At 35.6% G+C, this 26,509-nt stretch overlaps 1 protein-coding gene across 5 annotated transcripts in view; it reads right to left on the bottom strand.

The window, feature by feature from the left end:
- The window catches only part of RUNDC3B (RUN domain containing 3B), a 158,341-nt gene that overhangs the window by 45,988 nt on the left and 85,844 nt on the right, over positions 1-26,509 (bottom strand). For all 5 annotated transcript variants that reach the window (XM_036911846.2, XM_036911848.2, XM_036911847.2 and 2 more), the window contains 2 exons: positions 22,567-22,735; positions 2,295-2,452 (listed from right to left, as the gene is read on the bottom strand). In XM_036911846.2, coding sequence (XP_036767741.2) covers positions 2,295-2,452; positions 22,567-22,735 — 327 coding nt within the window. The remainder of the gene's footprint in view (positions 1-2,294; positions 2,453-22,566; positions 22,736-26,509) is intronic.

The following is a 26,509-nucleotide window of genomic DNA, read 5'->3' as shown; positions in this document are numbered from 1 at the left end:
TCAGATTAGCAAAGGAAATTTCAGTGCCCAGCTGTAACTGTAGGCCTGCCTGTTGGTAAAAAAATCTTAGCACATTAAGATGGGAAAAAATGTCCATTCTCTCCCTACAACTGCAAAAATGACCAGAGTATTCTGTATCATAAAGATGATTCTGATAACACAGTTTTAAATATTCTCAAGAATTATCTTACTCTTCTGTTCAATAAGTTTCCATGCAAGTGGGTTTGTGCAAAGGAATCTTTTTTTTAATAATATACCAATTAACACCCAGCTAGAGACTGTAACCTGTTATCTGTAAGTAAATCTTTAACCTTTAAACTCAAGAAAATAGTCTAATTCTGAATGACAGCCATACTTTTTTTATTTGCTGCTCTGGTAATAATGATTTGGTTAAAATCTGCTTAAAGGCATTAAAGACATTATAAGGTTTCTTTGAAAATCAAGAGGATTGATGACACTCTTCTATCATAAGAAATATGATAAAACCATAAACGGTAGATTCTTCATTTCAAACTGAGAAGTTTGAGAGTCTTTGTTTCCTTTAAATTATCAAAAGTAAAGTAAATGTGATACATTCCAACTTAGTTATTCAAATGAAAGTATCTTTTTGATAAAATAGAACTCATTTCATAATTAAAAGTGTTTATACAAACTACCAGTAGTATTTGCAAAAGAAAATTACATTACTTTTTAAATCTATTAATTGTAGAGAAATAACCAGAAATCTATTGTTTGGCTTTTGATATTTTTTTACCTGCTTATGGAAGCAAGAAGCTATGGAAGGTATTAAATGTGCTGCTTAATGAGTGATACCCCACAGGCACAAACTCTCTTTAAAATATTAGAAAAAAATATAACAAACAACATGTTAACAGAATTCTTTTATCGAGATACAAGTTCCTAGAAAACATTAAATTATGTTCCCTAATAACACTTTTCACTTAAAAATCATTTTTTATATTTAGTCTCAAAGTATCTCCTTGAAAATTACGTATTACAAAAAGAACCACAGTAACCACACAGAAGAAAAACACCTTAACTAATTAAAACTAATTGGCTAAAATTAATATCGCTAATAAAAGGTCAGCAGAGTTCATGGACCCCTGGATGTGGTTATCCACATCACTTATGAACATACCACGTATGTCTTCTTGCCACAAATGGATGAACTCATTCTATCACTAGGAAAAACAAAGTCAAACTGAGGGACATTTTATAAAATTACTAGCCTGTATTCTTCAGGAATATCAGTCTCATGTAAGACAAGGACTGAGAAACTGTTCTAAGTTAAAAATGACTGAAAAGACTGACAAACAAATGCAAAATGTGATCCTTTACTGGATCCTATGCCAGAAAAACAAAAGTTGCAATATGGGAGATTATTGGGGCAATTGATAAAATTGAAACATGAGTTATAGATAAGATGGAAGTATAGTATCGATGTAAATGTCTTAAATTGATAGCTGAACTATGGTTATATAAGAGAATATCTTTCTCTTAGGAAAGATACAACTGAAATATCAAGGGGTAAAGAGGCTGATGTATGCCGGAGGGAGAGAATTTGAAGTAAATGAGCCAGAATGTTGAAAACTGGTCAATCTAGGAAAGGACCTATGGGAAGTCTTTGTACTATCATTGCAAATTTTCTGAAACATTGAAATTTTCAAACAAGAAAATTCTTAAAATTTAAGATTAAATAAATATTAATGTGAGATTTTTACCATAAGCAATTAATTGAAAAAAAATCAAGTTTGACAAAATGGTATGAGTAGCCCAAGTGCTCTGAATAGTAACAAGTTAAGGAGCTTGTACCAGAATGTAGATTAATACACAGCTTTCTTAAAAAAAAAAGCCTTGCTGTGGAAACAGCTCTTTTAAACCGTGCTTAGTGATATTCTGGCACAACCTGATAACAGTGTACTGGCATTGCACATTGAGTGTTACTGGTCTTGTATACCATCTTTTCTAATTAATTAGTTAGACAGTCATTAACTAACTAAACACTTTTAAAATTATGCATAAGCATTTGGAAGAATATGCACCAAGTTATAGCAGTTAGCTCTGGGTAGCACAACTGAAGATTATTTTTATTTTCTTCCTATATTTCGTAGTGTTTCTTCAATGAGAAGGGATTACCTTTATAAAAGGAAAAACTAAATAAAACTTAAAAAAAAAAGTGAAAAAGAACTTAATAGCATGCAATCAGATTTCTTGGAATTTGAATCCTACATCAAAACATCATATTTTCTTATGTTTATATACTGACAATATTTTTCCAAAAGGATCTCACTTACAGCTGATCTTGAAGCTCCACAATTATATATTCCAATTGCTCCTTTTCCAATTTATGGGCCAGATCAGAATCTTCAATCCTCTGAAGTAGTATTTTATTCTGGGAGACAGATTCAGACAGCTGGTTCTCTCGAAGTCGTAAGAGTTCTTCAAGATAACCCTGGAAATACAGTATCACCAAGATATAGCAACTGCAAAATTCTAATATATATCTTGAATGAAAAGGCTGAGTAGCTTACATGTTATACCTTTCATATTGTGATAATTCCAAAGTAACACTGATGACTACTAAAAAAAAATAATAGTTTTTATTGAACACAAAAAGGTTTAACATTTGTTCTCCATTTTTTGAAGTTCTTCTCTAAAGTTCAATAGAATATGTTTGTTGGGGGTGGGTGATTTGGATGAGGGGATTAAGAGATCCAAACTTCTAGCTATAAAATAAATAAGTCACAGGGATGTAATGTACAGCATGGTGAATACAGTTAATAATACTGCATTGCGTATTTGAAAGTTCCTAAGAGAAAACATCTTAAAAGTTCTCATCACAAGGAAAAAAATTTTGTAACTAGGTATGGTGATAAATGCTAATAACTGGACTTGCTATAGTGATCATTTAACAATATATACAAATACCAAATCATTATGTTATATACCTGAAACTAATGTAATGTTCTGTGTCAATTATACCTCAATAAAAACAAAAAAAGTGAATAAAATGTTGGAAGAAAGCAGTGTAGAGAGAGCTGAAATTCACCTCCTTTCACACCAAATCTACACCTACACACACAGCAACTCATCTTGAGGAAGAGCTGAGGACTGAGTGAGTACCTTCTGCCCAGCAAGGGATAGAAAGATCACATGAGAAAAGGCAGGAGAGATGGAGACACAGAAACAGAGGGAGCCTGACCCCCAGCACAAAGACCACAGAGGGGAGGGATATTGCTGAGGGACCTAGATATAGATTCCCTGCCCCAGGGCACAGAAGAAAATGCCATGCTTTAAAGGGCGTCTAGATCATAAGTGAAAAAACCCTATTTATAGAACTAAAGCACGCACTGTTTGGTTGGGAACAGCTGAAACTCTCCAGCTGGAGGTCTGGTGAGCACAGTATTTGTACTCCTTGCCTTCCCCACATTGAGAGTGATGTGGGGAGCAGGGATGAGGCACACACACCTATTTCAGACTTAGTCTAGGCAGGTTCCCAGCTGCTCCTACACTGAGATGCTCAGCCAAAGAGTGAATTCCGGCTGCAGCCATCCCAAGGGCACAGAGCCAGCTGCTGCCAGCCCCTGGAGAGTGCACCCTGCCCCTGCTGCACTGTGGGTGTTGACTCAGTAGCTGAGGTGGTGGTGTTTTCCTGGAGACTGTGACTAGGCCCACTGCCTCTCTGCCAGAGTCACTGATATCAATGCAGGAATGCTTACAACTGGGCCCCTCCAACTGCACCACCCTTCAACCATGCCCTGGGAGCCCTGACACCAAGACACCCACAGTTCATGATCACTAGGACCCCAGCCGGTGCAAACCACCAGGCACATGCAGTCTACAAAGGGAACATTCCCTGTACAAGGCCAATCCTTCACGCTGAGAGAGGTAACCTTTTCTACTAATTCAGAGAATCAAGCATAGGAAGTCAAACATAACGAGGAGATGGGGGAATATTCTGAAAACAAAAAGAAAAACTTCAGAAAAAGAATCAATTGAAACAAAGTTACACAATCTATTGGATAAAGAGTTCAAATTAATGATTATAAAGATGCTCATCACACTTGAGGAAGAGTGGAGAAACTCAGTGAGAGCCTCTACAAAGAGACAGAAAATATCAAATGAACCAATCAGAGATGAAAAATAAAATAAACGAAATGAAAAATACCCTAGAAGGAATCAACAGCAGATTGGAGGATGCAGGAGAACACATCAGTGATTTGGAATAATGGAATAATGGAAAGCACTCAAGCTGAACAGCAGAAAGAAAAAAGAAATTAAAAGAAATGAGGATAGGTTAAGGGACCTCTGGGACAGTATTAAATGTGAAAACATTTGAATTGCAGGAGTCCCAGAAGAGAGAGAGAAAGAAGTAGAAAACTTTTTTGAAGAAATAATAATTGAAAACTTCTCTAACCTAAGGAAGGAAGAAAACATTCGGGTCCAGGAAGCAGAGACAACCCCAAGCAAGATAAACCCAAAGAGGTTCCATACCAAGACACATCATAATTAAAATTTCATTTCATAGAATGTAGAGGAGGGGGAGTAAAAATATAGTGTTGTTAAAATGCATTTGAACTTAAGTGATCATCAACTTCTCACAGATTTCTTTATATATAGGATGTCATATAAGAATCCCATGGTAACCACAAGCCAAAAACCTATAATGGATACACAAAAGACAAAGACAAGGGAACCCAAATATACCACTAAAGAAGTCACAATGCACAAGGGGAGAGCAAGAGAGGAAGAAAGGTTCAGAGAACAACAACAAAAACAATCAGGGAACATTTAACAAAATGACAATAAGTACATATCTGTCAATAATTACTTTAAATGTAAATAGGCTAAATGCTCCAATCAAAAGACACAGGGTGACTGAATGGATAAAAAATAAGACCTAACTATTTTCTGCCTACAAGAGCCCCACTTTAGACCTAAAGACACACACAGACTGAAACTTAAGGGTTTAAAAAAGATATTCAATGCAAATAGGAATTTTAAAAAAGGTGAAGTAGCAATACTTTTAACAGACAAAATATACTTTAAACATTGTAACAAGAGATGAAGGAAGACATTATATAATGATTAAGGGCACAATCCAGGAAGAACATTTAACAATTGTAAATATCTAGGCACCCAGCAGAGGAGCACCTAAATATATAAAGCAAATATTAACACACACAAAGGGAAAGACTGACAGTACTACAATGATAGGGGACTTTAATACCCTACTTCTATTAGTGGATAGATCATCCAGACAGAAAATCAATATGGAAACAGTAGATTTGAACAACACATTAGACCAAATGGACTTAACAGATATATACAGAACATTACATCCAAAAGCAGTATAATACACATTCTTTTCAAGCACACATGGAACATTCATTCTCCCCAGTAGATCACATGTTAGGACACAAAGCAAGTCTCAATAAATTTAAAAAGACCGAATTCCTATCAAGCATCTTTTCCAATCATAACAGTATGAAACTGTAAATCAATTACAAGAAAAAAAATGGAAAAACCTCAAAAATGTGGAGGCTAAAGAGCATATTACTAAAACAATCAATGGGTCATCAAAGAAATAACAGAAGAAATACTTGGAGAATAATGAAAACAAAAATACAAAGATGCAAAATCTTTGGGATGTAGGAAAAGCAGTTTTAGGAGGAAGTTTATAGAAATACAGGCCTACATCAAGAAGCAAGAAACACTCAAATAAACAATCTAACTTGACACCTAAAGGAACTAGAAAAAGAAGAACAAAGCCAAAAGTTAGTAGAAGAAAGGAAATAACAAAAATCAGAGCAGAAATAAGTGAAATAGAGACTAAAAAGCAATACAAAAGATCAATAAAACTAAAAGCTGTTTATCTTTAAAAAGATAAACAAAATTGACAAACCTTTAACTAGGCTCATGAAGAATAAGAGAGGACTCAAATAAATAAATCAGAAATAAAAGAGAAGTTACAACCAACACTACAGAAATACAATTATAGAGAATATTATTAAAAAGCATATGCCAAGATATCAGAAAACTTAGAAGAAATGGATAAGTTCTAAGAAGCAAACAATCTTCCAAGACTGAACCAGGAAGAAATAGAGATTTTGAAAAAAATGAATTACTAGAAATAATTGAATCAGTAATCAAAAGACAAACAAAATGCCAGGACCAGATGGCCTAAGAGATGAATTCTAGTGAACATATAAAGAAGAGTTAATACCTCTCCTAGAGAAACTATTCCAAAAAATTGAAGGGGAATGAGAGTCCAAATTTATTCTATGAGAGTAGCATCACCCTAGTACCAAAACCACACAAGGACACTAAAAAAAATAAGAAAGAAGAAAAGAAAATTATACACCAATATCCCTGATGAACATAGATGCAAAAATCCCCAACAAAATATTAACTAAATGAATTATGCGATACAAGTATAGTTCAATCAATCAATGTGACACACATTAACAAAAGGAAAGATAAAAATCATACAATCATCTTGATACTGAAAAAGCATTTGACAAAGTTCAGCATCCATTCATGATGAAAATTTTCAACGAAGTGGACACAGAGGGCATGTATCTCAACATAATAAAGCCCACAGCTAACATCATACTAAAAGGCAAGAAGATAAAAGCTTTTCCTTTAAGATCAAGAGCAAGAAAAGGATGCCCATTCTCACCATTTTTATTTAACATACTGCTGGAAGTCATCACCACAGCAATCAGACAAGAAAAATAAATAAAAGGCATCTAAATTGGTAAGGAAGAGGTAAAACATCACTATTTGTAGATGACATGACACTTTATATAGAAAGCCCTAGGACTCCACCAAAAAACTATTCAAATTAATAAATGAATTCAATAAAGTCACAGGATATAAAATCAATGTACAGAAATCTGTTGCATTTCTGTATACAAACAATGACTTGGCAGAAAGAGAAATTAACAGTCCTGCTTACAATTACATCAAAAAGAATAAAATATCTAGGAATAATTCTAACCAAGGAAGTGGAAGACATATACTCTGAAAACTGTAAGACACTGATAAAAGAAATTGAAAATTGCACAAATAAATGGAAAGCTATTCCATGATCATGGATAGGAAGAATTAAATTGTTAAAATGGCCATACCTCCCAAAGCAATCTACAGATTCAATGAAATCCCTATCAAAGTACCAATGACAGTTTCCACTAAACTAGAGCAAATAATCTTAAAATTTGTATAGAACCATAAAAGACTGTGAACAGCCAAAGCAATATTGAGAAAGAAGGACAAAACTGGATATATCAAGCTCCCTGGTTTTAAACTATTTTACAAAGCTATATTAAAAACACTATGGTACTGGTACAAAAATAGACACATGATCAATGGAACAGAATAGATAGCCCAGAAATAAGCTCTCTATTCTGGTCAATTTATCTGTGATGAAGGAGGCAAGAATATACAATAAAGAAATGATAGTCTCTTCAATAAATGATGTCTGGGAAAATTGGACAGCTATATGCAAAAGAATGAAACTGGAGCACTGTCCTACACCATATACAAAAATAAATTTAAAATGGATTAAATACCTAAATATAAGACCTGAAACCATAAAACTCCAAGAAGAAAGCATAGGCAGTAAATTTTTTAATATAAACATTAGAAATTTTTTTCTGGGTATGCCTCCTCAGGCCAGGGAAACAAAGCAAAAATAAAAAAGTGGGACTACAACAAACTAAAAGCTTCTGAACAGCAAAGGACTCCATCAACAGAACAAAAAGTCAACCTACTGTATGGGAAAATATATTTGCAAACAATATATCTATAAGGGAGTAATATCCAAAATATATAAAGAACTCATAAAACTCAACACCAAAAACAAAAACAAAACAAAACAAGTAATCCCATTAAAAAATGAGCAGGAGACCGAATAGGCATTTTTCCAAAGAAGACATACAGATCACCAAGACACATGAACACATGTTCAACATCACTAATCATCAGGGAAATGCATATCAAAACCACAATGAGATATCACCTCATACCAGTCAGAATGGCCACTATCCAAAAGACAAGAAATAACAAGTGTGGGCATGAGGATGTGGAGTAAAGGGAACCCTCATGCACTACTTGTGGGATTGTAAATTGGTGCAGCCACTAAGGGAATCAGTATAGAGGTCTCTCCTAAACCTACAAGTAGAAATGCCATACAACCCAGCAATTTCACTTCTGGGAATCTATCCAAAAACAATGAAATCACTAATTCAAAAAGATATATGCACCTTTATGTTTATTGCAGCATTATTTACAAGAGCCAAGATATGAGAGCAACTGAAGTGTCCATCAGTAGATGAATGGATAAAGAAGATGTGCTACACATATACAATGGAATATTATTTGGCCATAAAAAAGAAAGAAATCCTGTCATTTGCGGCAACATGGATGGACCTGGGGGGTATTAAGTTAAGTGAAATAAGTCAGAGAAAGAGGAATAACATATGGTTTCACTTATACATGGAATCTGAAAACAAAACAAATGAACAAACAAACAGATACAGACTCATGAACACAGAGAACAGATGTTGGTTACCACAGGGTGTGGTGAAATAGGTGAAGAGGACAAAGAGGTACAAACTTCAAAGTATTAAATTATTTAGCAACAGGAATGGAAGTATAGCATAGGTTATACAGCCGATTGTATATATCAAAATATACTTATATGGTGACAGATAGCAACTACACTTTTGGTGAGCATTTAATAATGAATCAGTAAGCTGTTCACCTGGACCCAATATAATATTCTATATAAACTATATTTCAATAAAAGAGTGCTTCTAAAAAAAGAAAGATTGCAAAGGTTATAAAACTGAACAGTATGGAAAAAAATGTTTTTTATTTAAGGCAAAACTTAGTAAAACATTAGGGGATACTTTCCATGCCAGCTAGCTTCAAAATACAAACTAATACAGAATGACCAAATATAAATACTAATACAAAATACAAACAAAATACAAAATACAAGGATACTTTCCATGCCACCTAGCTTCAAAATACAGACTAATACAGAATGACCAAATAAAAAGCTGCCTCTTATATGATTGCTTTTCAAGAATAGATATTAACATTGTAGTGTTAAAAAGTTAGGGAAAACAGTACGTTTTCATTAGGACTACAGGCTAAGGGATGGCCTAGTGTCATATTCCAGTTCTGCTACTTACCAGCTATGTGTCCTTGGGCAAGCTGCTTCACCTCTTTTTGCTATAGTTTCATCATCCAAAAATATGCAAGCAGTAAGTGTACCCAGTTGGGAGGACTAAATGAATCAATATAGTTTATAAATTGCTTAGAATGGTGCCTGGTACACTAAGCAGTGGATGATTACCAGTTATTATTAGCAAACAACTAATAGATATGACACTTCTTGGACTGATCCTTTGTCTCTTACCTTTTACTCATTTACTGTTTGTTCTGTTCCTCTGCTTTCTGGTAGACTTCATTGAATTTATCCCCCAAATCCTTATACTGAATTTTTGAATTCAGGAATTCATATTTTTAACTTCCAACAGCTCCTTGATGTTTTCTGACTGTTCCCTTCTTAAGGCATCCTATTCTTATAGTTGCAGTATATATTCAAATTCCTCTCAGGATATCAACTAGAATCTATTTTCCTTAAAGTATTTTTCTATTCCATTACGTTATGCTATTCATGTGTCATTAACAAACTGTTTTAGCTATTTTAGCTAAACATTGTCACAGTACATATCAACAGTAGTTAATACTACTCTCTCCTCCTTGAGCTTTTTCAGATTTTCTCTTGAATAAGATCCCAAAAATTAAAATTTTTAGAAATATTTCCCATATATATTCACAGCATAATATATACCATATATGTGCCAACACTTACAGAGCCCCTATAATGCCTTTCCCTGACCACACACCTCTGCCTCCTCTGCAAAGATAATATCCTGAGATTTATGTTTATTATCCCCTTAATTTAGTTACTAGCTTTACCATAAATGTACATCATCTTAAATAATATATTGTTTAGTTTCGCTGGGTTTTGTCTATATTCTTTTGCAACCTGCTTTTTTCATCTAAAAATGATTAATCTAGCTATAGAGTTCATTCACTCTCAATACTGTATAGTATTCCATTGTATGCTGCAGTTTACTTATTCACTCTCTTGTCAATGGCCATTTGGATTATTTTAAGTTTTTCTTAATAAAGCAGTACTACTATGAACACACAGTTATATGTCTCCTGGTACACCATCAAAGATATATGACTCGGAGTGGAACTGCTGGGGCACAGACTATGCATATCTTCACATTTATTAGATAATGCCAAATTGCTCATACTATTGTTTTTATATTAATCACAATTCCACCTGATACTAAATCACATGAACTTATATTAGTATCACAGTTATATAATATTTGTAAAATTCACTGAAAAATATTCCTTCTTTTATTCTCAGGACAGTCAGCATAAAGTAGGGATGAATGCCTCATGAATGTTCAGTAAAGTCTACCAAACAAGTCTGGTGACTGGGGGTAGATGGAGATAGATTCTATACTGCTTATTTAATTTCTTCAAAAGTTATAGATCAGTCAGATTTGATCAAAATTCTTCACCTAAATTTTCTAAGGTATTAACGAAAACTTTTTTCATAAATTTAATTATTCTTGAGATATCTATTTCATTAGTTTTTACAAATAACCAGCTTTTGGTCTTATTAATTTTTTGTTTATTCCATTAATTTTCCTTCTTTTAAACTGGTTTGGTTCCTTTTGTTCTCTACTTATTGGAAATTTATATCTTTAATTTCATACTTTCTTTTCTAACTATTTCTGTGAAGTATTGCACAAGTTACAAATTACATTTGTCAGTATGTACTGTTTTCATTCTTACTCATTTCTAAGTATTTCCTCATTTCTTTTTGATCCATACTGTAGAAATCTTTATTTTAAAAAATCTCACAGGGGCGGTGGGATTAAAGATGGCAGCATGAGAGGTAAGACAGAAATATCCTCCTAAAACTACATATAATATGAAAATATAAACAAATACATCAAATCATGAAAAAGGAACAGGAAAGAAGGCTGCAGCAGACTGTCTATGCCTGGGGAAACCAGGAGGCCTCAAGGAAAAGGGTAATGTACCAAAGCCATGATCAGAAGGACCCAAGCCCTTCCCCACCCCAGCTCAATGTAGGGAGGAAGAGAAACAGAGTGAGGAGGGCTTGGAAGCCTAGGATCGGTGAACACCAGCTCTGGAGATCTGCTCTGGGAGCACGAACCTACATTAAATGGTGCTCTGGAGATAACTGGGGTTGGAAAGCTAAGACAGGCAGAATACTTGGAGAGACTGAGATTCTAGCTGCTTGTGGAAAACAGGTATTCACATCTAGCTGCTATGGAAAAAAAGAAAGGCAGGCAGTCTGAGAGACTTCCGAACAGTGAGAGGGCTGCTAAAGGGGCAAGGTTTGCATAGACCTTGCTGCTCAGGAGAAAGCACAGGTGGACAAAATTGTCCAGGAGCACTCTGCCCAGCAGGTTAGGAACTGTCAGGAGGTTCAGGAGCTCCATCACTGTGGCTGGCTGCACAGTTCGAAGGGCCCTCACCATGATACGCACCCTGCTGCGAGTTCCTCCCAGCCAGCACCACATCACGAACTTGCTGCTGATGCCATTGCACCAGACCAGCCAGATGACAGCCTGGCCTATGGAGCTACAAACACAAAGCATTGAGGCTTCTCCATACACACTCAGCCCACAGGTGCTGGCAGTGGAGACACGCACTGCAGCCAGGAAGGCAGAAAGACCTCTATCCTCACAACAGGCACCAGAAGCACTCCCCTGCAACCCCTGCCATCACTCCAGGGCTGAGCAGCTCTAGAGAGTAGAGCTTCTGGGCACAAGAGGGAACCACATACAAATATGAAACATTAAAGGAACCTGGTTCAAACCAAAATCCCACAAACACCACACAGAGGGAGAAGTGAAAATGAACTCATAAAAATCATAAACGTGCTCATGGAGCTACAGGAAAATATTCAAGAGCTAAGGGATGAATTCAGGAATGAGATACAAACATTCAAGACTACAGCATCTGAAATGAAACATAAACAATGAAGGGATTTAAAACCAGTCTGGATGAGGTAGAGGACAAAGTAAATGAAACAGAAATTAGAGAACATGAATACAAAGAAGGTGAGGCACAAAGAGAAAAAAGAGAAAAAAGGACCTCTAGGAATGAAAGAATATTGAGAGAACTGTGTGATCAATATAAATGGAACAACAATATTCACACTATAGGAGTACCAGAAGAAGAAGAGAGAAAAAAAGGGTCACAAAGTGTCATTGAAGAGGAAATAGCTGAGAATTTCTGAATCTGGGGAAGGAGACAGTCTATCAGGCCATGGAGGTGCATAGAAATCCTAACACAAAGGACCCAAGGAGGACAATACCAAGACATATAACAATTAAAATGGCAAAGATTAAGGATAAGGACAGACTATTAAAAGAGCCAGAGAGAGAAAAAAGATCACATACAAAGGAAAACCCATTAGGCTATCATCAAACTTCTCACCAGAAACCTTACAAGCCAGAAAAGAGTGGCATGATATATTTAATGCACTAAAGCAGAAGGGCCTTGAAAAAAAAAAATACTCTACCAGGAAAGATTATCATGTAAATTTGAAGGAGGGATTAAACTATTTCTAGATAAGCAAAAGCTCAGAGAATTTACCTCCCACAAATCATCTCTACAGTATATTTTGCAGGGATTACTATAGATGGAAGTGTTCCTAAGGCTAAATAGCTATCACCAGAAGAAATAAAATCATAGTAAAGAAAGTAGACCAATGAAGTACTAAGTAGATACAATATCAAATGAACTACACCCAAAGTCAGTCAAGGGATAGATAAAGAGTACAGAACATGATACCTAATATATAAAGAATGGAGGACAAAGAAAAAGGAGGGGGAAAAAAAGAACCTTTAGATTGTACTTGCAATAGCATGCTAAGTGAATTAAATTAGACTGTTAGATAGTAAGGAAGTTAGCCTTGAACCTTTGGTAACAACAGATCGAAAGCCTGCAATGGCAATAAGTACATACCTATCGATTATCACCCTAAATGCAAATGGTCTGAAAGAACCAATCAAAACATATAGAGTCACTGAATGGATAAAAAAAACAAGACCCATCTATATGCTGCCTACAAGAGACTCACTTTAAACTCAAAGACATACACAGACTAAAAGTGAAGGAATGGAAAAAGATATTTCATGCAACTAATATGGAGAAAAAAGCAAGAGCTGCAGTACTTCTATCAGACAAAACAGTTTTCAAAAAAAAGAAAATAACAAGAGACAAAGAAAGACATTACATAATGATGAAGGGGGTCAGTCCAACAAGAGGATACAACCATTATAACTATCTATGCACTCAACACAGGAGCATGTACATATGTGAAACAAATACTAACAGAATTAAAGTGGGAAATAGAAAGCAATGCATTTATTTTAGGAGACTTCAACACACTGCTAACTCCAACAGAAAGATCAACCAGGCAGAAAATAAGTAAGGAGACAGAGGCATTGAACAACACATTAGAACAGATGGACCTGAAAGACATCTACAGAACATTCCACCCAAAAGCAGCAGGATACACATTCTTTTCAAGTGCACATGGAACATTTTCAAGAACAGATCATATACTAGGCCACAAAAAGACCCACAAGTAAATTCAAAAAGACTGAAATTGTACCAATCAGCTTCTCAGACCACAAAGATATTAAACTATAAATTATGCAAAGAAAACAAAAAAGCTCACAAACACATGGAGGCTAAACAACATCCTTGTAAATAACCAATAGATCAATGACCAAATAAATGGAGATCAAGTAACATATGGAGACAAATGACAACAATAACTCAAAACCATAAAATCTGTGAGATGCAGCAAAGGCCATGCTAAGAGGGAAGTATATTGCAATACAGGCCTACCTCAGGAAAGAAGAACAATCCCATATGAACAGTCTAAACTCACAATTAAAGAAACTAGAAATATTAGAACAACTGAGGCCCAAAGTCAGTAGAAGGAGGGACATAATAAAGATTAGAGAAGAAATAAATAAAATTGAGAAGAACAAAACAATAGAAAGAATCAATGAAAGCAGGAGCTGATTCTATGAGAAAATAAACAAAACAGATAAACCCCTAGTCAGACTTACCAAGAAAAAAAGAGAGTCCTCACACATAAATAGAATCAGAATGAGAATGGAAAAATCAGTACGGACATCACAGAAATACAAAAAATTATTAGAGAATACTATGAAAAATTATATGCTAACAAACTGGATAACCTAGAAGAAATGGACAACTTTCTAGAAAAATACAATCTTCCAAGGCTAACCTAGGAAGAAACTGAAAATCTGAACAGACCAATTACCAGCAACAAAATTGAATTCGTAATCAAAAAGTACCTGAGAACAAAACCCATGGACCGGATGGCTTTACCGCTGAATAGTATCAAACATCTAGTGAAGACCTAATACCCATCCTTGTTAAAGTGTTCCAAAAAGTACAAGAGGAGGGAATACTTCCAAACTCATTCTATGAGGCCAGCATCACTCTAATACCAAAACCAGTCAAAGACACCACAAAAAAAAGAAAGTTACAGACCAATATCCCTGGTGAACATAGATGCAAAAATACTCAAAGAAATATTAGCAAACTGAATTAAAAAATACATCAAAAACATCATCCATCATGATCAAGTAGGATTTATTCCAGGGATGCAAGGATGGTACAACATTTGAAAATCCATCAACATCATCCACCACATCAACAAAAAGAAGGCCAAAAACCACATGATCATCTCCATAGATGCTGAAAAAACACCTGATAAAATTCAACATTCATTCATAATAAAAACTCTCAACAAAATGGGTATAGAGGGCAAGTAGCTCAAAAGAACAAAGGCCAGAGGAACAACCTAAGACAGGCACAGTCGCTGGGGGGTCATCAGGTGAGAAATTGGGGATCAACAGAGGTGAGGCTTAGAACCTCACCCCCCCTGTTCTGAGAGAAATCTTCTGCATATGTGGATGTTTTATTGCCCTTGTCTAGCTTGGATTAACACATAGTCTACAGGCACACACCTGATCATATACATTTGCTCTCTTACAACACTAAACTATGTTTTCTACCTTTATGTTGTATCTACCTACCACTTCAGCATCTTATTAAAAATAATAAAGAGAGAAATGTGGTATCCACATATAAATCAAGTATAAAAATCAAATGTGTATTCATATTTGAACTGACTGTTTATAGTTCATAATGCATGAGCAAAACCAAAAGTTTCTGTGATGACTGCCCTTGTACTGTTCACCATGTAACTTATTCACTATGTAAGAATTTGTTCTCCATGTAAGAACTTGTTCGTTATGCTTCAGAAGATTGGAGACTGACGAAAATTAGGCTTGGGGTGGATTAATGATTGTGCATTGAGCATTGACTCCCCTATACAGAATTTTATTGTTGTTAACAACCATTTGATCAATAAAAATGAGAGATGCCCTAACAACAACAACCAAGAAAAAGTACACACTTCCAATTGTAAAATAAATAAGCAACCGGGATGTAATGTATAGCATAAGGAATATAGTCAAAATATTGTAACAACTTGGTATGGTGATAGCTGGTACTTAGAATTATCATGTATATAAATGTTGAATCACTGTGTTGTACACCTGAAACTAATGTAATGTAATACTGTGTGTCAACTACCCTTCAATAAAAAATAATTATCTAAAAAAAAAAAAAAAAAAAAAAAAAAAAAGAACAAAGGCCATATATGACTAACCCACAGACAACACCATACTGAACAGCAAGAAGCTGAAAGCTTTTCCTTTAAGATTGGGAACAAGACAAGGATGCCCCATCTTCCCACTTTTATTCAACATAGTTCTGGAGGTCATAGCCACGGCAATAAGAAAACACACAGAAAAAAAAGGTATCCATATGGTAAGTAAGGAAGAAGTTAAACTGTCTCTGTTTGCAGATGACATGATATTGTTCATATAAAACTCTAAAGAATCCACCCCAAAACTTCTAGAATAACTGAATTCAGCAAAGTTGCAGGATACAAAACTAATACACAGAAATCTGTTGCATTTCTATACTAATGGTGAACTAGCAGAGAGAGAAACCAGGAAAACAATTTCATTCACAACTGCATCAAAAAGAATAAAATACCTAGGAATAAACCTAACCAAGGAAGTGAAAGAGCTATACACTGAAAACTATAAGACACTCATGAGAGAAATTAAAGAAGATGCAATAAGTGGAAATACATCCCGTGCTCATGGACAGGAAGAATTAATATTGTCAAGATGGCCATCCTGCATACAGCAATGTAGATTCAGTGCAATCCCTATCAAAATGCCAACAGCATTCTTCAATGAACTAGAACAAATAGTTGTAAAATTCATATGGAATCGCAAAAGACCCCGAATAGCCAAAGCAATCCTGAGAAGGAAGAATAAAGCTGAGGGATTATGCTCCCAGACTTCAAGCTCTACTACAAAGCCACAGTAATCAAGACAATTTGGTACTGGCACAAGAACAGACCCATAGACCAATGGAACAGACTAGAGTGCCCAGATATAAACCCAAGCATATATGGTCAATTAATATATCATAAAAGAACCATGGATATACAATGGGGAAATGACAGCCTCTTCAACAACTGGTGTTGGTAAAACTGGACAGCTACATGTAAGAGAATGAAACTTGATTACCATCTAATTCCACACACAAAAGTAAACTCGAAATGGATCAAAGACCTGAATGTAGTCATGAAACCATAAAACTCTTAGAAGAACAGATAGGCAAAAGAAATCTCTTGAATATAAACATGAGCAACTTTTTCCTGAACGCATCTCCTCAGGCAAGGGATACAAAGGCAAAAATGAACAAATGGGACTACATCACACTAAAAAGCTTTTGTACAGGAAAGGACACCATCAGTAGAACAAAAAGGCTTCCTATAGTATAGAGAATATATTTGTAAATGGCATATCCAACAAGGGGTTAAAACCTAAAATATATAAAGAACTCACATGCTTCAACAACCAAAAAGTAAATAACCCGTTTAAAATATGGGCAGAGGATAGGAACAGACAATTCTCCAAAGAAGAAATTCAGATGGCCAATAGGCACATTAAAAGATGCTCGACATCACTAATTACCAGGGAAATGCAAATTAAAGCTACGAGATATCACCTCACACTAGTTAAGATAGTCAACATCAAAAAGACTAAGAACAACAAATGCTGGTGAGGATGTAGAGAAAGGGGAACCCTCCTACACTGATGGCGGGATTGTAAATTAGTTCAACCATTATCGAAAGCAATATGGAGGTTCCTCAGAAAACTAAAAATAGAAATACCATTTGACTGAGGAATTCCACTCCTAGAAATTTACCCAAAGAAAACAAGTTTCCAGATTAAAAAAGACATATGTACCCTTATGATTGCTGCAGCACTATTTACAGTAGCCAAGATATGGAAGCAACCTACATGTCCATCAGTAAAGGAATGGATAAAGTGGTCATACACATACAAAATGGAATGCTATTCAGCTATAAGAAGAAAACAAATCCTACCATTTGCAACAAAATGGATGGAGCTAGAAGGTATTATGCTCAGGGAAATCAGCCAGGCGGAGAAAGACAAGTATCAAATGATTTCCCTCATTTGTGGAGAATAACAACGAAGCAAAACTGAAGATACAAAACAGCAGCAGACTCACAGACTCCAAGAAGGGACTAGCGGTTACCAAAGGGGAGGGCTGGGTGAGGGTTGGTCGGGTGGGAGGGAGAAGGGGATTGAGGAGTATTATGTTTAGTACACATGGTGTGGTGGGGTCACTGGAAGACAAGGTAGCGCAGAGAAGACAAGTAGTGACTCTGTGGGATCTTACTACACTGATGGACAGTGACTTCAACAGGGTATGTGGGGGACTTGGTAATATGGCTGAATGTAGTAACCACAATATTTTTCATGTGAAAACTTCGTAAGAGTGCATATCAATGATACCTCAATAAAAAAAAAAAATGAAAAAAATCTCCCTGAGTTGTGAATGGGTAGTGTATTGAATCTAACTTTATTGCATTGTGATCACACTACTATGTCAATTTTTTGGTATTTATTGGCATTGATTTGTGACCTAGCATGCATCATAAAAACTAGATAGCTCTCCTATGTGTCCTTGAAAACAATGTGTAGTCTAACTATTAGTATTTAACATGTTTTAGCTCAAGGTTACTACTGTGTTGTTCAAGTTCACTACATCCTTATTAATTTTTAAAAATTGAAATGTTTACAGAAACCATATTATATTGGTTTCTGGTGTACAACATAATGACTCAACAATTATATACATTACAAAATGCTCACCATAATAGGTGTAATTACCATCTATCACTATACAAAGATATTACAAAAATTTTGTTGATTATATTCGCTATGCTGTACTTTCATCCCCTCGACTAATTTATTTTGTAATTGGAATTGTATCCACTTTCTCCCCTTCACCTATTTCATGCATCCTCATCCCTACTAATATTTTGTCTATTCAATCTAAAGAATTATTTTAAAAGATATTAAAACTTCCTAGTATTTATCAATTTCTCTTGAATACTGTATTAATTTCCACTTCATATTTCTCATGCCTACATTGTTAGATGCATGCATGTAAGTTCAGCACTATTATACATTCCTGGTGAATTGTTCCTTTTTTAAAAAGGCAGTGTCTTTAGTTTTAATAATGCTTTTGCCTTAATGTATATGTTGAATGATACTAATACCAACTTCTTTTGGTATTTGCCTACTATGTTTATCCTCTTTAGTTTTAACTTTTTTGTGTCATCTGGCATCTTATGTATGTCTCTCATAGATAGTATGTAACTAAAATTTACAATTAAACAAACAGATTTAAGAGTTTCTCTTAACTGACGGGTTTATGCCATTTACTTTTACAGTGATGATGACTCTTTTGGTTATATTGAGATTTATTTCTACCACCTTATTTTGTGTTCTCTTTATATTATCCTTATTTTTTCTCATTTTTTTCCCCCTTTCTATTGTATTAATCAAGTTTTCCTTATTTCTTTGAGTATTAGTTTGGAAGGTAAATATTCTACTTTTAATTACAACTTTGAATTCAGGCATACACATTTAAAAAACTTGTCTACATTCCTTCACTGTAATACAAAGACCTCAAAAGCCTTTGACTTCAATCATCCTCACACATCCTTCCTGATATTGAGTATTTTAATTCCACCTTGCGTTCCAGGGTGGGCTGCAGCTGGCTTATAAGACTCCCAAGAGCTGATTGCTAAATTTCAGAAATTTTGTAATTCAGTTGTTGAAAATTACTAAAAATTAAATAATGTAAACTTAATTATCAAGAAAATTAAGTAAAAAATCTAGGCAATACCTACTTAAAACTCATTACTTCCTATGTACTTTACCATATTTTATTATTATTATCTGTGTTCCTGAAATCATTTACATCTATTGTGTCTGTCTGGTAGAAACAGAATATAATGGTGTGTTACTGTGCATCTCTTCCCAATTCTGTACTCACAACTGAATACTGGAATATTTACCCAGTATTTGACTGAATACTGGAGTTCATTTTGGAAATATGTAATCCAGAGAAATCAGCAAATGCTACAGGTAAATCAAGGCTCCTCCATTTTTTCTGTGAAAGCTACTTATTAAACATATTCCAGTCAACCCCTGCCACCCTGTTTTGGTCATGAACATTGTTGTTTCCTGTAGTCAAGGTTTATATATTTATCTGCCATTTTGCATCTCCCTTCTCCTTCTAGGTAATTCTATCTTGAATAATAGGGGACCTAGATTTACTGTTCCCCTGATGGTATTAAAACATAAGTACCTGGGTTAAGAGAACTGTCCCTGACTAGGGCCTGCAGTGGCTTTAATTAACTTATTATTCTTGATTTCAGGTCCCTTTTGGTGTCTGGTCCTTAGTGAGTTCCTATTCCTCAAAATATCAGATCTTCATGAAACTCTTTTAGTGTATTCTACTCAGCATTTTCAGATTTCTGTAATATATAGGCTTTCACATTATTTTAGTATGACTTCTTACTGGTAGTAGTCTTCTTTAAAAGAGTATTAAAGTTTCTTTGTTTTGTTTTGTTTTTTGTTTTTCTGGACATTTCCACAATAGTATATTCATATTATTTTCATACAGTATAAAGTTATGTTTTATAGAAAAATATTTTTTATATAACAACATAAAACATGAACACTGAGGTCCCACCTGTAACCTTGTTTTTTTTATTTCAGTATCATTAATTATACAATTAAATGAGCAACTTTGTGGTTACCAGGTTTCCCGCATTATCAAGTCCCCACCACATACCCCATCACAGTCATTGTCCATCAGAGTAGTAAGATGCTATAGAATCACTACTTGTCTTCTCCGTGCTATACTGCCTTCCCCGTGCCCCCCGCCACACTATGTGTGCTAATCGTAATGCCCCTTTTTCCCCTTATCCCTTCCTTCCCACCCATCCTTCCCAGTCCCTTTCCCTTTGGTTAACTGTTAGTCCATTGTAGGGTTCTGTGAGTCTGCTGCTGTTTTGTTCCTTCAGTTTTTCCTTTGTTCTTAAACTCCACAGATGAGTGAAATCATTTGATACTTGTCTTTCTCTGCCTGGCTTATTTCACTGAGCATAATACCCTCTAGCTCCATCCATGTTGTTGCAAATGGTAGGATTTGTTTTCTTCTTATAGCTGAATAATATTCCATTGTGTATATGTACCACTTCTTCTTTATCCATTCATCTACTGATGGACACTTAGGTTGCTTCCATTTCTTGGCTATTGTAAATAGTGCTGTGATAAACGTAGGGGTGCATATGTCTTTTTCAAACTGGGCTCCTGCATTCTTAGGGTAAATTCCTAGGAGTGGAATTTCTGGGTCAAATGGTATTTCTATTTTGAGTTTTTTGAGGAACCTCCGTATTGCTTTCCACAATGGTTGAACTAGCTTACATTCCCACCAGCAGTGTAGGAGGGTTCCCCTTTCTCCGCAACCTCGCCAACATTTGTTGTTGTTTGTCTTTTGGATGGTGGCGATCCTTACTGGTGTGAGGTAATATCTCATTGTGGTTTTAATTTGCATTTCTCTGATGATTAGCGATGTTCAGCATCTTTTCATCTGCCTGTTGTCCATCTGAATTTCTTCTTTGGAGAAGTGTCTTTTTAGATTCTCACCATTTTTTTAATCAGGTTTTTGCTTTTTGGGTGTTGAGGTGTGTGAGTTCTTTATATATTTTGGATGTTAACCCCTTGTCGGATATGTTGTTTACAAATATATTCTCCATACTGTAGGATGCCTTTTTGTTCTACTGATAGTGTCCTTTGCTGTACAGAAGGTGTTTAGTTTGATATAGTCCCACTTGTTCATTTTTGTTTCCCTTGCCTGTAGAGATATGTTCATGAAGAAGTTGTTCATGATTATATTCAAGAGAGTTTTGCCTATGTTTTCTTCTAAGAGTTTTATGGTTTCATGGCTTACATTCAGGTCTTTGATCCATTTCAAGTTTACCTTTGTTTATTGGGTTAGACAATGATCCAGTTTCATTCTCTTACATGTAGCTGTCCTGTTTGCCAACACCAGTTGTTGAAGAGGCTGTTATTTCCCCATTTTATGTCCACGGCTCCTTTATCATATATTAATTGACTACATAAGCTTGGGTTTATATCTGGGCTCTCTATTCTGTTCCTCTGGTCTATGGGTCTGTTCTTATGCCAGTACCAAATTGTCTTGATTACTGTGGCTTTGTAGTAGAGCTTGAAGTTGGGAAGTGAGATTCCCCCTGCTTTATTTTTCCTTCTCAGGATTACTTTGGCTATTCAGGGTCTTTTGCAGTTCCATATGAATTTTAGAACTATTTGTTCCAGTTCATTGAAAAATGCTGTCGGTATTTTCATTAACAATTTTTTCATATACATTACATTTTGTACCTTTTATAATGAGATCTCTGTATTTTGTAACCAATAGCTGTTTGTATATAGGAAATCTATTCATATTTGTAAATATACTTTGTAACTATTTTCTTCATAGTACTGTTTATTTTAGTATTTGTACTGCTAATTCCATTGAATTTTCCTACATATCGCCTATGAATAATAATTTAAAAAGAAGGTAAAATAAGTAATACAGTGAAAAAGAATGACTGAATTTTCACAAACCAAATGATCTTTTGTAAAATTAATCATATAAACTAAAATGTCAATGAAACTGCTTACAGAAGATTAAATCACTTATTTTTATATTAAAACATAAAATTAGAAAATGAACACAACATCTAAAAACTTCGCATTTAAAATTAGGAGAAGGACAATTCAAGAACAGAAAGGAAGTAGTAATGGGTAGATACTTACATTCAACTAAAAACATCTTTTGGCACTGACAGGCAAAACACAATAAGTAGAACCAAATTAAATGACTTTTAGCAACTGATACCTTCTGTTCCAGGGTTAGTTGATACTTCTGTTTAACTCTCTTAAACTTGTTGAACCAAGTATTGTCATCCATGATGAAAGGAGGCCTGACATTCTCTGGAGTGCTGCTCTCACTATCACTACTTCCCAAAGTCCTCAGCTCTTCCTCATCACTGCTGATGCTATCAGAACTGGGAAGATCAGAGTTAAAAAAAGAAATAAAGTTAATAACACATTCCACTATGATTTTTAAGAAATACTTCTGTATTTGCAAGGTACTGTTGACCAAACTCCAAAATATTTAGCATTAAACATACAATTATATTAATGATATTATAAAGACTTGAGTGCTGAAAAAAAAAAAAGAGAAGCTTGCATGACTGCATCTCATAAACTCAAATCTAGAAATACCAAAGAGATGCAAGTGAGGTTTACAGATCTAAGGAATTAACAAAAAAACTGAAAATGCCTTGAGGAGAAAAGACTTCCTCAGAAGAGATCTAGAAGCTCTAGATGCACTGAGAAGAGCTTTATAGAAGATTATTTTCATTGCCCCAGGCAGATTACTTCCTGTCCAATCTCCACTCAAGGCAGGCAGTGGAGTACACATCAGGGTAGTGTTCAAGGTCAGCTTAGCTTTGGCAAAGAGAAGATAACAAGAGGTCCAAAAAACCCAGTCACCCCTAAGCAGTTTCTTTTATGGGAAGGAGTGGCAGAGGTGTAGAGAGAACATCCATTATAATCTGTATCTAAAATTCCTCAGACATCAACTACATCCACACCCATGAGAACCCAGTGCCTCGTGAAAGGGATAAGATACAAGCCGCGGCCTGGCAGGACCCGAGTGCCCCTCAACCCAGCTCCCAGCGGGAGGAGAGGAGTTGGAGCAGGGAGGGAAAGGGAGCCCAGGACTGCTGAACACCCAGCCCTAGCCATCCGCCCCAGAGAGCAGACACAGTGCATGCGTGGGGTCCTGGATACTAGGGAAACAGAACAGTAAGACCTGTGAGCGGGTCCCCACAGCTGGCGCACCTGGGACAGAACCCCCACAGCGCAGCTCGGAGGCCCCTCACTGCAATAAACAGCCTCCCGCCTGTTACCCCTCCAACGCGGCTCTGCCATATTGGAGCAGCAGCCTGAGGCTGGCCATGCCCACAGCAACTGCAGAGCTAAATAAACTCCATAGCAGCCAGGCAAGATCAGAAGCCCCATTTGCACGCAGCTGCTAGGCACAAGCTGCTAGAAGCCGCTGTTCTCCCAGGAGAGGAAGGCCATAAACTGGCAAGAAGGGACTTTCTCTTACCCAACACACGTGCCAGCTCCCCAAAATATATCTATCACCATGAAAAGGCAGAAGAAATTGATACAGACCAAGATCACAGAGGCAAACCCTGAGAAGGAGATAGACCTAACCAGTCTTCCTGAAAAAGAATAAAAAATAAAGCTCATAACCATGCTGATGGAGTTGCAGAGAAATATGCAAAAGCTAAGGGATTAAGTCCGGAAGGACATTACAGACGTCCGGAGGGAGACTACATAAATGAAACTATCTCTGGAAGGATTTATAAAAAGAATGGATAAGATGCAAGAGGCCATTGATGGAATAGAAACCAGAGAACAGAAACGCATAGAAGCTGATGCAGAGAGAGATAAAAGGATCTCCAGGAATGAAACAATATTAAGAGAACTGTGTGACCAATCCAAAAGGAACAATATCTGCATTATAGGGGTACCAGAAGAAGAAGAAGAGAGAGAAAAAGGAATAGAAAGAGTATTTGAAGAAATAATTGCTGTAAACTTCCCCAAACTGGGGGAGGAAATAATCGATCAGACCATGGAAGTGTACAAAACTCTCAACAGAAAGGATCCAAAGAGGACAACATCAAGACACATAATAATCAAAATGGCAAAGATCAAGAACAAGGACAGAGTTTTAAAGGCAGCTAGAGAGAGGAAAAAGGTCACCTACAAAGGAAAACCCATCAGGCTATCATCAGAAGACTTCTCAACAGAAACCTTACAGGCCAGAAGAGAATGGCATGATATATTTAATGCAATAAAACAGAAGGGCCTTGAACCAAGAATACTGTATCCAGCACAACTATCATTTAAATATGAAGGAGGGATTAAACAATTCCCAGACAAGCAAAAGTTGAGAGAATTTGCCTCCCACAAACCACCTCTACAGGGTATTTTAGAGGGACTGCTCTAGATGGGAGCACTTCTAAAACTAAATAGATGTCACCAGAGAAAATAAAATCACAGCAAAGAAAGCAGACCAACCAACAAAATACTAACTAAAGGCAAAAAATAAAATCAACTATCCACAAAAGCAGTTAAAGGAAGCACAAAAGAGCACAGAACAAAACAACCAACATATAAAGAACGGAGGAGGAGGAATAAGAAGGGAGAAAAATAAAGAATGACCAGACAGTGTCTAAAATACCTCAATAAGTGAGTTAAGTTACACAGTAAGATACTAAAGAAGCTAACCTTGAACCTTTGGCAACCATGAATCTAAAGCCTGCAATGGCAATAAGTACATATCTTTCAATAATCACCCTAAATGTAAATGGACTGAATGCACCAATCAAAAGTCACAGAATAATAGAATGGATAAAAAAGCAAGACCCATTTCTATGCTGCTTACAAGAGACTCACCTCAAACCCAAAGACTATAGGAACAAAGAAAGACTGAAGGAACAAAACAGCAGCAGAATCGTAGAACCTAAGAATGGACTAACAGTTACCAAATGGAAAGGGACTGGGGAGAAAGGGAGGGAAGGGAGGGATAAGTATGGGGAAAAAGAAAGGGGACATTATGATTAGCATGTATAATGTGTGTGGGGGCATGGGGAGGGCTGTGCAACACAGAGAAGACAAGTAGTGATTCTACAGCATCTTACTACGCTGATGGACAGTACTGTAATGGGGTTTGTGGGGGGGGATTTGGTGAAGGGGGGACCCTAGTAAACATAATATTCTTCATGTAATTGTAGATTAATGACAACAAAATTAATAAATTAATTCTAAAAAAATTCCTCAGACATCAGTATGGCAGAGGAAGACAGAACAGGTGAAAAAAAGGGGAAGAAACTAAGTGGAAAGGAAAGTGTGGTAAAATGGATGTCTAGTTTAGAAGAAAGATTAGGTGTTAGTACACTTAAAAAGTAAAAAGTAAATTTAAAATAGGAGCAATGACAATAACATATTAAAAAAAGAGGATAAAGATAGACTATTATCACCTTCAAAGTATTTTAAAAACCTCTGATCTATCAAAGGGAGGTGCAAAATAAGAAAATACAGTAAATTCAAAATAAAAAATAGGATGGCTGAATAATCTCTAATATAAAATGAACTACAAAAATGATAAATAGGTTAAATTCAACAATGAAAATCAAATTTTCAGGTTTGATTAAGGGCCAACAATAAAGTTGTCTAGAAGATACACATGAATACAGAACAATTAAAATTAAAGAGATGGAAAACACATCCAAAAACATGAAGCAAAATAAATCCAATTCAGAAATTACAATTTCATAGGTTAATGTAAATATACTTGTCAAAAATATAAAGATCAAAGAATATATTATATATTTCATCTTCTGTTATCTCTATTTTTATCTGATGGGCTCCTGAGTCTGTGGTCTCAGAATGTTGCAAATTTCAATCAGAGACCTCCACATTAAAAAAGGCCAAACCAAGGAGATGTTCTTAGTTGGTGATCTAGGAAATAAACCAATAAACAAACACACACCAAAGGAAATGTGACTGTCACAGCTGTGGCTTTGGGTGGATTGGAGAAAAGAAAGCATGGCTGATGATAAAGTTCCAACTTTGAAAAACAGACAAATAAAACTTATAAAAAATTATATTTGATATTAAAAATTAAATGTATGCACTAACAAGCAGAAACAATTGAAGAAAGAATTAGTAAAATGGAAGACAGATATAAAGAAATTACA

The sequence above is a fragment of the Manis pentadactyla genome, chromosome 7 (genome assembly GCF_030020395.1).
Source record: "Manis pentadactyla isolate mManPen7 chromosome 7, mManPen7.hap1, whole genome shotgun sequence".
Lineage (NCBI taxonomy): Eukaryota > Metazoa > Chordata > Mammalia > Pholidota > Manidae > Manis > Manis pentadactyla.
The sequence above is the reverse complement of the archived record's forward strand: the minus strand, read 5'-3'. Positions and strand labels throughout refer to the sequence as shown.